Source organism: Pristis pectinata, unplaced genomic scaffold (assembly GCF_009764475.1).
Source record: "Pristis pectinata isolate sPriPec2 unplaced genomic scaffold, sPriPec2.1.pri scaffold_147_arrow_ctg1, whole genome shotgun sequence".
Lineage (NCBI taxonomy): Eukaryota > Metazoa > Chordata > Chondrichthyes > Rhinopristiformes > Pristidae > Pristis > Pristis pectinata.
Window position 1 is genome coordinate 4,936 of NW_026262486.1, and position 14,907 is coordinate 19,842.

General features: G+C 56.4%; 1 protein-coding gene across 1 annotated transcript; it reads right to left on the bottom strand.

The window, feature by feature from the left end:
• Positions 1–949: 949 nt before the first annotated feature.
• fam50a (family with sequence similarity 50 member A) lies at positions 950–12,669 on the bottom strand. The gene is made up of 3 exons (XM_052009859.1): positions 12,447–12,669; positions 10,647–10,731; positions 950–1,099 (listed from the first exon to the last, which is right to left on the bottom strand). The coding sequence occupies exons 1-3, from the start codon at positions 12,555–12,557 to the stop codon at positions 996–998; spliced, it is 300 nt and encodes a 99-aa protein (XP_051865819.1). The 5' UTR covers positions 12,558–12,669; the 3' UTR covers positions 950–995.
• Between the last annotated feature and the right edge of the window lie 2,238 nt (positions 12,670–14,907).

Below are 14,907 nucleotides of genomic sequence, written 5' to 3' on the forward strand. Positions count from 1 at the left end.
TTGGCCCATCCTATTCCATGCTAACCACAAGTAACCTAGCGATTCTGACTGCACTTTCCACGGGCTACAGCACATCCAGAGCTCACACAGGCCCTGAATGGCGAGAGGGTTTCAGGCTCCAACCAGCCCTGCAGGCAGACAGTTCCAGACCCCTCCCCTTCAGCGTGTTTCCCCACCCCCCATCAGTGGTGCAGAAGGTAGTGCTGCTACCTCATAGCCCCAGAGACCCAGGTTCAATCCCAACCTCCGCCGCTGTCTGTGTGGAGTTTGCACGTTCTCCTGGTGACCTGGTGGGTTTCCCTCCGGGGGTTCCGGTTCCCTCCCAAGCCCCAACGACGTGCAGGGTCGGTGGTTTAATCGGCCGCTGTAAACTGCCCCCCAGTGCGTGGCTGCATGGCAGAAGGGGCCAAAGGAGAGTTGATGGGACTGCAAGAGAAATGAAGTGCAGGGAGACAGGGAGGGGGCACTGGGACTGATGGGGTTCCTCTCCTGGGGGCTGGCATCGACCCAATGGGACGAAGGGCTCCTTCTGAGCCCTTTCCTGGAGAACTGGGTTTCTGCAGCGCCCTGACCACACGCCCCGTGATTCCCTACATCCCTGTTGAACAGCACGTGCGTACAGCACACAGTGCCACTGATTATCTGCTCCAGCAACAGTGACCACGCCCCCCACCCCGGTTGGATCCCAACCTACTGCGCTGTCTGTATGGAGTTTGCACACTCTCGCTGTGGATCTGTGGGTTTCCCCCAACGCCCTCCCCCAGTTGAGGGGCAGAATTTGGGGGGGGTGGGGGGGGGGGGGTGGCAGCAATGTGGAAGAATGAGTGTGAACAGGTGGCTGAGGGTCAGGGCTGAGTTAGCGGGCCGAAGGGCCTGCCTTCATGCTAACCCACCTTCTCTGCCCAAAAAAATAAGCAGCTGAAGGACCCTCCCAACAGGGGCAGTAAGCAGCTACGTGGGCAGAACGGGAGGCGCGACAGGTCCGGACAGAACACTCACAGCAGCAGCTCTTTCGACTGTTCCTTTTTTGCGAGCTGCTTCTCCCGCTCCTTCACAAGAGCCTCTTGCTTTGCCTTCATATCATTCAGGGTCACCAGCCCTGCGGACACAAACACACACAGATTTCAGCAGGCTGAGGGAACAACACGGAGTGAGGCCAGGACACTCTTTCACAGAGCAGTGCTGGGTGGAGGGTCCCTGACGAGGGAAAGGGTGTATGGGGGAGCTCTGCTCTGTGTCTAATCCATTCCCACTGGGAGTGTGTGATGGGACAGTGTAGGGGGAGCTTCACTGTGTCTGACCCCGGGAGTGTGTGACGGGACGGTGCGGAGGGAGCTTCACCCTGTGTCTGACCCCGGGAGTGTGTGACGGGACGGCGCAGAGGGAGCTTCACCCTGTGTCTGACCCCGGGTGTGTGTGACGGGACGGTGCAGAGGGAGCTTCACCCTGTGTCTGACCCCGGGAGTGTGTGACGGGACGGTGCGGAGGGAGCTTCACCCTGTGTCTGACCCCGGGAGTGTGTGACGGGACGGTGCGGAGGGAGCTTCACCCTGTGTCTGACCCCGGGAGTGTGTGACGGGACGGTGCGGAGGGAGCTTCACCGTGTCTGACCCCGGGAGTGTGTGACGGGACGGTGCGGAGGGAGCTTCACCCTGTGTCTGACCTCTGACCCCAGGATTGTGCAATGGAACAGTGTTGTGATAACCTCTGTCATGACTGTCATCAACGATTTGGATGAGAATGTACAAGGCATGGTTAGTAAGTTTGCAGATGACAACGAAATAGTTGGTACAGTGGACAGTGAAGATTATCAAAAATTACAGGGGGATCTTGATCAGCTGAGTAAGTGGGCCAAGAAATGACGAACGGAGTTTAACTCGGATCAGTGTGGGGTGATGCATCTTGGAAAGTCAAATCCAGATAGGACTTTCACAGTGAACAGCATGGCCCTCGGGAGTGTTGTAGAACAGAGAGACCTTGGAGTACATGGGTCCCTGAAAGCAGAGTCACAGGTAGACAGGGCGATGAGGAAGGTGTTTAGCACGCTGGCCTTCATCAGTCAGGGCATTCGGTATAAAAGCTGGAGGGTCATAGTGCATTGTACAGATGCTGGTGAGGCCGCACTTGGTTCAGTTTTGTTATTAAACTGGAAAGAGTGCAGAAAATATTTACGAGGATGCTGTCAGGACTTGAGGGACTGAGTTATAGGGAGAGGTTGGACAGGATAAGACTTTATTCCTTGGAGGTTAGATGACTGAGAGGTGATCTTATAGAGGTGCATAAAATCATAGATAGGGTGAATACATTCATTCTTTTTCCCGGTGTTGGGGAATCAAGAACTAGAGGGCACAGGTCTGAGGGGAGAGATTTAATAGGAACTTGAGGGGCAACTTTTGTTTTACACAAAGGGTGGTATTATGTGAAACGAGCAGCCAGAGGAAGTGATTGAGGCCAGTACAATAACAGCTTTTAAAAGACAGTTGGACAGGTCCATGGATTGGAGAGGTTTAGAGGGATATGGTCAGACATGGGCAACTGGGACTGGCTTGGATGGGGCATCTTGGACGGCACAGACCAGTTGGGCCGAAGGGCCTGTTTCTGCGCTGTCTGACTCTGTGGCTGCACTGGGAGATGGCTAATCTCTGTGCTGTGACTGTATTGCCCTCTGGTGGATGGCATCACAGGGACCCTGCATGTTAACCTGCTGCACCAGGGTTCTGTTCACCCACTGCCAACAGTTCCAAGGATGAATGAAGAATAAACCAGGATGTTTTCAGGACGGTGTGTGGCTGGGCTCTCGTGAGAGTTCACTGCGATTCTGCAGCAGTAGGTTACCCAGACGCTGCTCAGTCTCATTGATTGTGCTCGTGTTGAGGTCCAGTTGTCAAGGCGACCGCAACTGGCCCTTTGCGTTCTTTTATCAAAGCCTCTTCATATTCAACCCACGATGAGAACTCCTCTCAGTGGCAAAGGACATGCCCTTTGTTCCTGGCTGCAGGTGGTAACTGGCACAGGCTGCACTCTCTCAACTTGCACTAATCTCATTAGATTTTTTCATGCAAGTTGTATTTAATTTTTGTTACGTTTGCAACGTATTCTGCTGGAAAAAGGTGGTTTTCGTGACATTTATACCCTGGGTATGTATACCCATGACCATGAACCTGAACACAATCAACTTTGCAAGCTCTTGCTAAGCCAGGTGAGGGGACATTTGTGACAGCGGGAGTGGGCCACTCAGCCCCTCAAGCCTGCCCCACCCTTCAACGGCCAAGGCTGATCTGCCCCAAGCCTCATCTCCTCTTCTGCGCCAGTTCCCCTTGGCTCCCAACGCCCACAGTTTATCCACCTCCGCTCTAAATATTCCAGCCGCCACAACACTCTGGGGTACAGAATTCCAGAGGTTCACTGCCCTCTACACTGGGGAGGTGGCTAAACAGGCCAAAGTGCTGACTCCCGGTCCTGGAGTTCACAGCTGGAATCAGCTGCCGAGCTCGCCACAGCTTTGGGCCGGATTACCGGGCTTGCGGCTGGAGTAGGTACGGCAAGATCCCACGGTGCAGGGAACCCTAGACATCCGCTCTGGACGAGGAAACTAACCCGAAGTAGGCGTTTGATCTTTCCCAGGGTCTGCAACATCACCAGCCAAGGTGCCAAGTGTTCACGAGTCGGCACCGAGCTTGGGGAAAGGGAAGAACTGCCCGGTGACACTTGGGACAGGTACGCAGATAGGAAAGGTGTAGGGGGAACATGGGCAGATGGGACTAGCTTAGGTGGGCACCTTGGTCAGCACTGGGCCGGGGGGGGTGGGGGGGAAGGACCTGTCTCTGTGCTGTCTGTCACTACTGGGCCAGTGGGGACATCCAGTGCAGACAAAGAGGCAGCCTGCCAGTGATACCAAGGGGCACAATCAGCAGCCAGCTTGCAAGTGAAGCAAGATCCCCAGCAAACCAGACAGTGTGGTGGCTGTCAGGATGAGCAGGGAAGGACGTCGTACTCCTCAGCTAGGTGAAGGCAGGGAGCTGGATGGATCAAGTCTAGAGCCTGCTGAGTGTCACCAGCCTCTCCTTCAGAGAGAGCTTCAATTATCACAATGCCAGGCCATTGGGCCTTCAGATTGATACTAGCTCCCAGCAGAGCAATGCCATCATTCCCTTGCCCAATGACTCCTTATCGGTTCTTTTCACTATTAACTGACTTACGCTCTTATTAACCTACCAGCCCTCACACCTCTGGGGAGCATCCACGTGGTCATAGGGAGAACAGGAAACCTCTACAGAGACAGCACCAAAGTCAGGAGCAAACTGGGATCCCACGAGCTGGGAGGCAGTAGCATTCTGTGAATTACCTCTCAGTGAAGGAATCAGAGGGGAGCTGGACCAGGGCAGCAGGGCAACACAGAAGGAAGGAGGGGTGGGGGAATGGGACTGTTTTGTTGGGAACCAGCATGGATACGATGGGCCAAATGTCTTCCATCTTTGTAACTGCTATGGAAGGTTAGATCGCATGGGATCCAGGGAGAGCTGGCTAACTGCATGCACAATGGTAGGAGGCAGAGGACGATGGTGGAAGGTTGTTTCTCAGACTGTGGAGGCCCGTGTCTGGTGGTGTTCCCCAGGGCTCAGTGCTGGGCCCATTGCTATCCGTCATCTAGATTGATGTACAAGGCAGGGTTAGTAAGTTTACAGATGACACTAAAATAGGTGGTGCTGTTGACAGTGAATATGGTTATCATGAAGATGATCCTGATCATCTGGGTCAGTGGGCCGAGGAATGGCAAATGGAATTTAATTCGGGTGAGGTGTTGCATTTTGGGAAGACAAATGAGGGTTGGACTTTCACAGTGAACGGTCGGGCCCTGGGGAGTGCTGTAGAACAGAGGGATCTAGAAGTACAAGTACATGGTTCCCCGAAAATGGTGTCACAGGTAGGCAGGGTGGAGACAAAAGCTTTTAGCACGCTGGCCTTCGTCAGTCAGGGCACTGAGCATAGGAGTTGAGATGTCATATTGCAGTTGTACAAGACGTTGGTGAGGCCGTGTTTGGAACGTTGTGTTCCGTTTTAGTCACCCTGCTGTAGCAACGATACTGGAAAGAGCGCAGAGGGAGATTTACGAGGATGTTGCTGGGACTCGAGGGACAGTTATAGAGGAAGGTTGGGGAGGTTGGGGCTTCATTCACGAGAATGAGGGGTGATCTTATAGAGGTATATAAAATCACGAGGGGTGACCTTATGGAGGTGTCTAAAATCATGAGGGGCATTGATAGGGGGAATGCACTCAGTCTTTTTCGCAGGGTTGTGGAATCAAGAACGAGAGAGCACAGGTTTAAGGTGAGAGGGGAGAGATTTGATAGGAACATGACGAGCAACTTTTTCCACCCAGAGGGTGGTCCATATGTGGAATGAGCTGCCAGAGGAAGTGGGTGAGGCAGGTACACTAACAACATTTAAAAGGCAATTGAACAAGTACAGGGATAGGAAAGGTTTGGAGGGATATGGGCCAAACACAGGCAAATGGGTTTAGCTTAGATGGGAATCTTGGTCAGCATGGACCAGTTGGGCTGAAGGGCCCGTTTCCGTGCTGTGTAACTACACGAACCAGAACTATTGGAAGCAGATGCCAGTACTGCAGTGTTGGTGATGTACCTGTAGGAATTTAGGAGACACTGGGCAGATGGTAGAGTGAGGGAGGTGTGACCTGCCTACAGCTGGGAAAGGACTGAGGGGTAAGGATGTGTGACGTTGGTGTGAGCAGCAGCCAGAGGGAAACAAAGTTCCCCGCTGGATCTGCTTCAGGCAGGAATGGCCATCCAAGCTGGTTAGATGGGAGGAGGATCCGGACAGTGCCTGCATCAGCCAAGTTCCCCGGCGTTCTGTGATGAACTGGAGCACTTGACGTAGGAGGCCAGAGCACGACCTGTGCCTCCACAGTCTGAAGGAGGTGGTGGATGAGGAGCAGCGAGCAGGCTTCATCAGGTCTGCTCTGGTCACTCCTCAGCAACGGAAGGCACAAGATCTCGGAAATAGGAGCAGAAGGCGGCCACTCAGCCCATCCAGTCCGTCCCCCATTCAATGCGATCGTGGCTACTCTGCCCCAGCTCTCATCTCCCTTTCTGTGGTAGTTCCCCATCGCCCTCAACCCCCTGACCTTCCAAACATTTACCTCCCTCCTCTTCAAATACTTCTAACGATCAGTCCAGCCCCACCACAAGAACATAAGAAACAGGAGCAGGAGGCGGCCAACTGGCCCATCGAGCCTGCTTCACCATTCAGTGAGATCACAGCAGATCTGGCCGTGGACTCAGATCCACCTACCTGCCTTTTCCCCATAACCCTTAATTCCCCTACTATGCAAAAATCTATCTAACTGTATCTTAAATATATTTAATGAGGCAGCCCCTACTGCTTCCCTGGGCAGAGAATTCCACAGATTCACCACTCTGGGAAAAGCAGTTTCTCCTCATCTCTGTCCTAAATCTACTCCCCTGAATCTTGAGGCTATGTCCCCTAGTTCTAGTCTCACCTACCAGTGGAAATAACCTTCCTGCCTCTATCTTCTCTGTCCCTTTCATAGTTTTATATGTTTCTATAAGATCCCCTCTCATTCTTCTGAATTCCAGCGAGTACAGTCCCAGGCGACTCAATCTCTCCTCATAGGCTAAACCCCTCATCTCCGGAATCAACCTGGTGAACCTCCTCTGGGAGAGGAGAACTGCACTCAGTACCCCAGGTGTGGCCTCACCAGTACCCTGTAACCTCCCTGCTCTTACATTCAATCCCTCCAGCATTGAAGGCCAACATTCCAGTGTCCTCCTTGATAACCTGTTGCACCTGCAAACCAACCTTCTGCAATTCATGCACAAGCATTCCCAAGTCCCTCTGTACAACAGCATGCTGCAATCTTTCACCATTTAAATAATAATCTTCCCTTTTTCCTTCCAAAGTAGATGACCTCGCATTTACCAACATTGTGCTCCATCTGCCAGACCCTTGCCCAGTCACTTAACCTATCTATATCTCTCTGCAGACTCTCTGCACAATTTGTTTTCCACTCAATTTAGTGTCATCAGCAAACAGAGATACGCTACACTCAGTCCCCTCCTCCAAATCATTAATGTACATCGTGAACAGTTCTGGGCCCAGCACCAATCCCTGCGGCACCCTGCTCACCTCTGATTGCCAACCAGAGAAACACCCATTTATCCCAACTCTCTGCCTTCTATTGGTTACCCAATCCGCTATCCGTGCTAATACCTTACCCCCGACTCCATGCATCCTTATCTTATGGATAAGTTTTTTATGCGGCATCTTATCGAACACCTTCTGGAAATCCAAGTATACAACATCCACCTGTTCCCCTCTATCCACTGCGCCCACTATATCCTCAAGGAACTCCAGTAAGTTTGTCAAACAGGACCTGCCCTTCCCGAATCCACGCTGTGTCTGCCTGATGGAACCACTTCCACCCAGATGTCTTGCTATTTCTTCCTTAATGATAGCTTCAAGCATTCACCACTCTCTGGGCACAGAATTCCAGAGATTCACCACTGTCTCTGAGAAGAAATTTCTACATACCTCAGTCTTAAAATCACTGAGCCATTGTCTAGAAATTAGGGTCCCTCATTCAAGCCTGTCCCACTTACACCCAATACCCTGATGTTTTGGGTCGGGACCCTGCATCAGGGCTGCAGTAGGTCGCAGAGCGTGGTCCTGATGCAGGGTCCCAACCCAGAACGTCTACCTCCACAGATGCTGCTTGAGCCGCAGTTTCCTCCAGTACCTGCGGTCTCTGGCATCTACATCGCCAACCGAGCAAGCTGCTAGATCATTTGCTTGGTGACCTGTTGTAGGCGACAGCCTCTGTAGTGTTGGAAAAATCCACCAGCATCGCCTCTCTGCCCATGGCCCCAAGGGAAGGGTGGAAGATACAGGCTCACCCCCACCCCCCACTCCCAGGAGAACAATCGCCATTGTGGCAGATTGCAGAGTTATTGTGTCTTCCAAACATCTGCAGCAGAAAGAGCGCAGGGCCGGAGCTCAGCATCGTCACCCTGAGCCAGAGCGTGTGCGGTTCTAGTCGCCCAGCTGTGGGAAGGACGTCATTAAGCTGGAAAGGGTGCAGAGAGGATGTTGCTGGGACGGGAGGGCTTGAGTTACAAGGAGAGGCTGGGACCTTTTACCTTAGAGCGCAGGAGGCTGCGGGATGAGGGTTATGAGGGGTATGGATAATGTGGAGGGTCACAGTCTTTTCCCCAGGGTAGGGGAGACCAAAACTGAAGGGCACAAGTTTAAGGTGGGGGGGGGGGGTCAGATTTTAAAAAAACTCGAGGGGCAAGTTTCTCCCCCACAGAGGGTGGAGGGTACATGGAACAAGCTGCCAGAGGAGGCCGTAGAGGGAGGTACAATTACACAGAAAGATTACATCGAACAGTACAGCACAGGAACAGACCCTTCAGCCCACCATGTCCGTGCCAAACACGTCACCAAATTAAACTAAATCCCTTCTCCCTCCACATAATGCATATCCCTCCATTCCCTGCACATTCACAGAAAAGCCTTGTAAATGAAACTATCGTATCTGCTTCCACCCCCACCCCTGGCAGCACATTCCGCTCTCTGTGTAAAAGAAAAACTTACCCCTTCTCACCTTAAACCTATACCCTCTAGTACTTGACATTTCTACCCTGGGAAAAAGATACCGGCTATCAACTTGATCTGTGCCTCTCATAATTTTATAAACCTCTATCACGTCTCCCCTCAGCCTCCGCCGCTCCAGAGAAAACAACCCAAGTCTGTCCAATCTCTCCTTGCAGCTCATGCTACAGCTACAGCTCATACAGCCCATCGATTACAGGCAGAGTCCTGGCGAACCTCTTCTGCACCCGCTCCAAAGCCTCCACACCTTTCCTGTAATGGGGCGACCAGAACTGCACACAGTGCTCCAAGTGCAGCCTGACCAAAATTTTGTACAGCTACAGGTACAAGGATAGGAAAAGTTCAGAGGGACATGGGCCAAACATAGGCAAATCGATCAGGCAGACATCTTGGTTGGCATGGATTAGTTGGGCCAAAGGGCCTGTTTCCATACAGAACTTTCCAACCATCTGCCAAACCCGATCCATGCAGGAAGGCCCACCTGCAAATGCCATCTGCCATCTACGTGATGTTCCAGGGCAGATGAGTTGCACCATTTTCAAAGTGTGGACAAACCACGGTAGATCCAATTTTGCTGCAGGTGTTCTCGTCAACATTGGTCTTGCTACAACAGAGTTTTGTGTTTGTATAACTTTATAAATATTTTGATCCAAATCAAGAGTGATAACTTGTGCTGTGGGAGATGGGGACTGGGCTAGAACTATGAATGCCCTCTCATGGAGGAGTGCACAAAATGAAGGTGGCCTCTTGCATAGAGCAGCACAGTTTCAACTGCTCCAAAAATCTAGCACCTTCGGGACTTTGGTGGTGCTGGATCAGCATCTAACAGATTATACTATGCCACACTATTAACACCCAAACTCAATTTTATTTATTCTGCTTCTTTTGAAATACATGGAACAGCGGTCTGGTGAATTTTAGAGTGAACCCAGTGAGTTTAAAGAGAGCTGGCAATAGATAGATAAATCTGGAGCCCAGCTCTGGCCTTGATCACACCCACGTTCTCATTCTGAGAGTTCCAGAGCACGGCCCTGCCTCAAGGCCAGACCCACAGCTCTGGCCGAGCACCTGGTCCACACCTCCCTCTCCGGACCAATGAATCAGCCAGATGTGGAACCATCAGGAATTCAAAAAAAAACAAAAACCAGATGCCGGAATATCGGAATTTCACGATACTGAGTGTTGTCTTTGCTGACAGTTTGAATCCACTGAACAATGCTGTTATGTTAGGTGTAGAGGGTGCTTCAATCTGCCTTTATCACAAGTTGTCTCAACGATGGAAGTCAGAGCTTACAGCACCAAAACAGGCCCTTTGGCCCAACATGTCCATGCTGACCACACTGCCTACTTGAGCTAGTCCCATTTACCCGCATTTGATCCATATCCCTCAAGACCGTGCCTATCCATGTACCTGTCCAAGTGTCTGAATTATACCTACCTCCATCGGTTCCTCTGGCAGCTTGTTCCATACAAACACTACCCTCTTGTGTGAAGAGCCTGCCCCTCGTGTCCCTTTCCCCTCTCACCTTAAACCTGTGCCCTGTCGTTTTAGACTCCCCTGCCCTGGGGAAAAGACAGTGACAATCCACCTTACTTAATCCCTCAGATCTTTATTGTCACCCCTACACGCCAGGGGAAAACTGTCCCAGCCTCTCCTCATAACTCAAGCCCTCCAGTCCCAGTAACATCCTCGTGAATCAATTCTGCACTCCAGCCAGTTGCACACAGAACTGCACACAGTATTCCGAACATCCTTCCCAGCATCCTGTACAGCTGTAACGTGACATCCCAACTCCCGTACTCCAAGCGCTGACTGAAGTGTTTGTCTGGTGTGGAGGGAGCTTCAATCTGTACCCAACCCACGTGAGCAGGTCATCCATCCAAGGGAAGGACCCAAAACCATGAGATGAGTGGGAGGCCCGTGCAGTATCGCCGCCTCGCTCAACCTTCCCTGGGCAAACAGTCAGGATGTCCCCGTGTACACCAAGGCTTACCCACGGTGCTGGACTTCAGCTCAGCCTCCACCGCATCATAGTGAGTCGAGAACTTCTTGTCGATGTTAGACTTCACCAGGTTCTCCTGCAACGCCAGATAAACATGGTCAGAAAACCTGCCCTGGTTTACCCAACATCCCCCACCGATGGGGGGGAAATGCCCCCGCTGCAAAGCACGGGCAAACGTTCAGTGCACACAGGTCCCCACACAGACCGACTCCCCGCTCGAGCTTTCTCAACCCTGCAGCACAAGAGGCCATTCAGCCCATCGTGGCAGTGCCCTGCTCTGTTATGGCGACCCCCACCAATTGTACCTTTTCCTCTCAACCACCCAATCACCCACCCAGTTCTCCTCCAGCTGTCTCCACCTGGTCAGACACCAGTACTGCCCCCATCCCTCACTCTGCCAGTCATAACATCCCCCAATCACCTCCCCGCCACATCTCACCACAATTCTCCCATCACTCCACCTCTCCCTATCCCATCAACCTCCCACTCCACCCCTTCATAACCCAACACCCCTCACCCCACTCCCCAGCGCCCCTCACCAAACCCCTTACTCCACTCCCAACACCCCTCAGCAAACCCCTCACCACATTCCCCAGTGCCCCTCAACAAACCCCTCACCCCACTCCAGAACACCCCCAAAATCCATCACCTCACTCCCCAGCGCCCCTCACCAAACCCCTCACCCCACTCCCCTACCCCTCAAAACCCCTCACCCCACTCCAGAACACCGCTCAAAATCCATCACCCCACTCCCCAACGCCCCTCAGCAAACCCCTCACCACATTCCCCAAGACCCCTCAAAACCGCTCACCCAACTCCCCAACACCCCTCAACAAACCCCACCCCACTCCAGAACGCCCCTCAAAATCCATCACCACACTCCCGAGCGCCCCTCACAAAACCCCTCACCCCACTCTGCAGCGCCCCTCACCCCGATACGCCTCTCTTTACCATATTACATCCAATAATCCTCCACTACCCCCACACCATCCCCATTACTCCCAGATGCCCCCACTCCTTCTCACCCCCACACCCCTCAAACCCCCTCCCCACCCACCACCCCCCCCTCCCCCAACACCCCTCAAACCCCCTCCCCACCTGCCAACCCCCCCAACACCCCTCAAACCCCCTCCCCCCAACCACCAACCCCCCCTCCCCAACACCCCTCAAACCCCCTCCCCCAACCACCCCTCCCCCAACACCCCTCAAAACCCCTCCCCACCCACCAACCCCCCCTCCCCCAACACCCCTCAAACCCCCTCTCCCCCAACCAACACCCCCCCTCCCCCTCCCCCCCACACCCCTCAAACCCCCTCCCCCCCACACCCCTCAAACCCCCTCCCCCCAACCACCCTCCCCCTCCCCCCACACCCCTCAAACCCCCTCCACACCCACCAACCCCCCCACACCCCTCAAACCCCCTCCCCCCACACCCTTCAGACCCCCTCCACACCCACCAACCCCCCCCTCCCCCCCACACCCCTCAAACCCCCTCCCCCCACACCCTTCAGACCCCCTCCCCACCCACCAACCCCCCCTCCCCCCCACACCCCTCAGACCCCCTCCCCCCCACACCCCTCAGACCCCCTCCCCCCATACCCCTCAGACCCCCTCCCCCCCACACCCCTCAGACCCCCTCCCCCCATACCCCTCAGACCCCCTCCCCACCCACCAACACCCTCCCCCTCCCCTCCCCACCAACCCCTCCCCCCTCGCCATCCCCAACCCCTCCCCCTCAACCCCCCCCCCTTTGAGCAGAGGCGCGGCCCCTTTAAGAGCGGCCATCTTGACCTCGGCGATCTTCTGCTTCAGTTGCTGCAGCTGCTCCCGCTGCTTCTCCCGCTTCTTCATCAGCTGCATGGCCCGACCGGCCTCGCTCGCCGCGCCCTTGTACTGCGCCATGGTGCCCGCCGGTGCCCCGCCGGTGCCCCGCCGCTCCCCGCCGCCGCCTCCGGTCCCCGCTCGGCCCGCCGCCGGACCAGCAGCCGCGACTACCCTGGGCGCAGGCGCACTGGTGCCAGCGTCGGCAGCCGGGCGCAGGCGCACTGGGGCCAGCGCCGGGAGCGGCAGCCGGGCGCAGGCGCACTGGGGGTTCTCCCGCCCGCTGCCGGACACGCGCAGGCGCATTAGCTCCAGGGTAATGCGCAGGCGCTCTGGGTCGCCCGTGAGGCGGTTGAGCCGCGATCAGCGCTACGCATGCGCGTTGGGGTGGCGTACGGCTGCCGGTCACGGCGCATGCGCACTCCGAGCCGACCCCCGGCGCCGCAGTGAGGGAGCGCCGCAGTGAGGGAGCGCCGCAGTGAGGGAGCGCCGCGCTGTCGCTGGAGCCGCCTTTTCAAAGGGCTGTTTAAATGCAAACGCTGCCTGGCGGATGGGAGATCCCACGGGCGATCCGCGGCGCTCCCTCACCGCGGCGCTCCCTCACCGCCCCTCCCTCACCGCGGCGCTCCCTCACCGCCCCTCCCTCACTGCGGCGCCCCCTCACCGCCCCTCCCTCACCGCCCCTCCCTCACTGCGGCGCTCCCTCACTGCGGCGCTCCCTCACCGCCCCTCCCTCACCGCCCCTCCCTCACCGCCCCTCCCTCACTGCGGCGCCCCCTCACCGCCCCTCCCTCACCGCCCCTCCCTCACCGCGGCGCCCCCTCACCGCCCCTCCCTCACCGCCCCTCCCTCACCGCGGCGCTCCCTCACCGCCCCTCCCTCACCGCGGCGCTCCCTCACCGCCCCTCCCTCACCGCGGCGCCCCCTCACCGCCCCTCCCTCACCGCCCCTCCCTCACCGCGGCGCTCCCTCACCGCCCCTCCCTCACCGCGGCGCTCCCTCACCGCCCCTCCCTCACCGCGGCGCCCCCTCACCGCCCCTCCCTCACCGCGGCGCTCCCTCACCGCCCCTCCCTCACCGCCCCTCCCTCACTGCGGCACCCCCTCACCGCTCCTCCCTCACCGCCCCTCCCTCACTGCGGCGCTCCCTCACCGCCCCTCCCTCACCGCCCCTCCCTCACTGCGGCGCCCCCTCACCGCCCCTCCCTCACCGCCCCTCCCTCACTGCGGCGCTCCCTCACCGCCCCTCCCTCACCGCCCCTCCCTCACTGCCCCTCCCTCACTGCGGCGCCCCCTCACCGCCCCTCCCTCACCGCCCCTCCCTCACTGCGGCGCTCCCTCACCACCCCTCCCTCACTGCGGCGCTCCCTCACTTCCCCTCCCTCACTGCCCCTCCCTCACCGCCCCTCCCTCACCGCGGCGCTCCCTCACTGCCCCTCCCTCACCGCCCCTCCCTCACTGCGGCGCTCCCTCACTGCCCCTCCCTCACTGCCCCTCCCTCACCGCCCCTCCCTCGCCGCGGCGCTCCCTCACTTCCCCTCCCTCACTGCCCCTCCCTCACTGCCCCCTCCCTCACCGCCCCTCCCTCGCCGCGGCGATCCCTCACTGTTAGCCTCACAGTTAGCATGACGCTATTACCGCGCCAGCGACCCGGGTTCAATTCCCGGCCGCTGTGTGTGAGGAGTCTGTACGTTCCCGTGACTGTGTGGGTTTCCTCCGGGTGCTCCGGTTTCCTCCCACATTCCAGAGCCGTACGGGTTAGGGACCTGTGGGGATGCTGTGTTGGCGCCGGAAGCGTGGCGACACTTGTGGGCTGCCCCCAGAACACTCTACGCAAAAGGTGCATTTCACTGTGTGTTTGGATGTATATGTGACTAATAAGGACACCTACCTCCCTCACCGAGGCGCTCCCTCAGCTGGAGGGTCAGCCTCTATGTGCATTGATACATGGCTAGAGGTTTGGGGCAGGCGTACTCTGCTGGGTGGTGCTGAGCCACAAGCTCTAGTCCCACCGACACTGAGGGGGACCGGAGTCCTGGGGTAGACCCACCTTGCTCACATTGAACAGCAGAGGGGACGAGTGGCCTCCAGCTCCCTGCTTTGTGTTCTAGGTGGTGTGGTGGACGTCCGGTTGGATTCTGGCAGGTGGACCGATACCCAATCTGTCCCACCACAACCCCAACCCTCAGCATTCCTTTCCCTCTTCCACTTGTGATTCTACCTGCCAGGATCACCCCCTTAACCCCCCCTCCTCTCTCCCCCCACCCCCCAAACCTCCCACTCTGCCACCCACGTCCCAATACACACCAAGACCCGGGTGGCCATCTGCTCAGGGACAGATACAAGGCCCTTCACCCCACTGAGTCTGTGCCAGCCCTTTGCACCAATCCCCCATTAATCCTTTCCCTTGTTCCACCAACATTCCCATCAAC

Coding starts and splice junctions, on each gene's coding strand:
- fam50a (XM_052009859.1), bottom strand. CDS start 12,557: ATGGCGCAGTACAAGGGCGCGGCGAGCGAGGCCGGTCGGGCCATGCAG. Junction 10,732..12,446: donor TGAAGCAGAAGATCGCCGAG/GTCAAGATGGCC, acceptor CTGGCGTTGCAG/GAGAACCTGGTGAAGTCTAA. Junction 1,100..10,646: donor GCTGAAGTCCAGCACCGTGG/GTAAGCCTTGGT, acceptor TTGTGTCCGCAG/GGCTGGTGACCCTGAATGAT.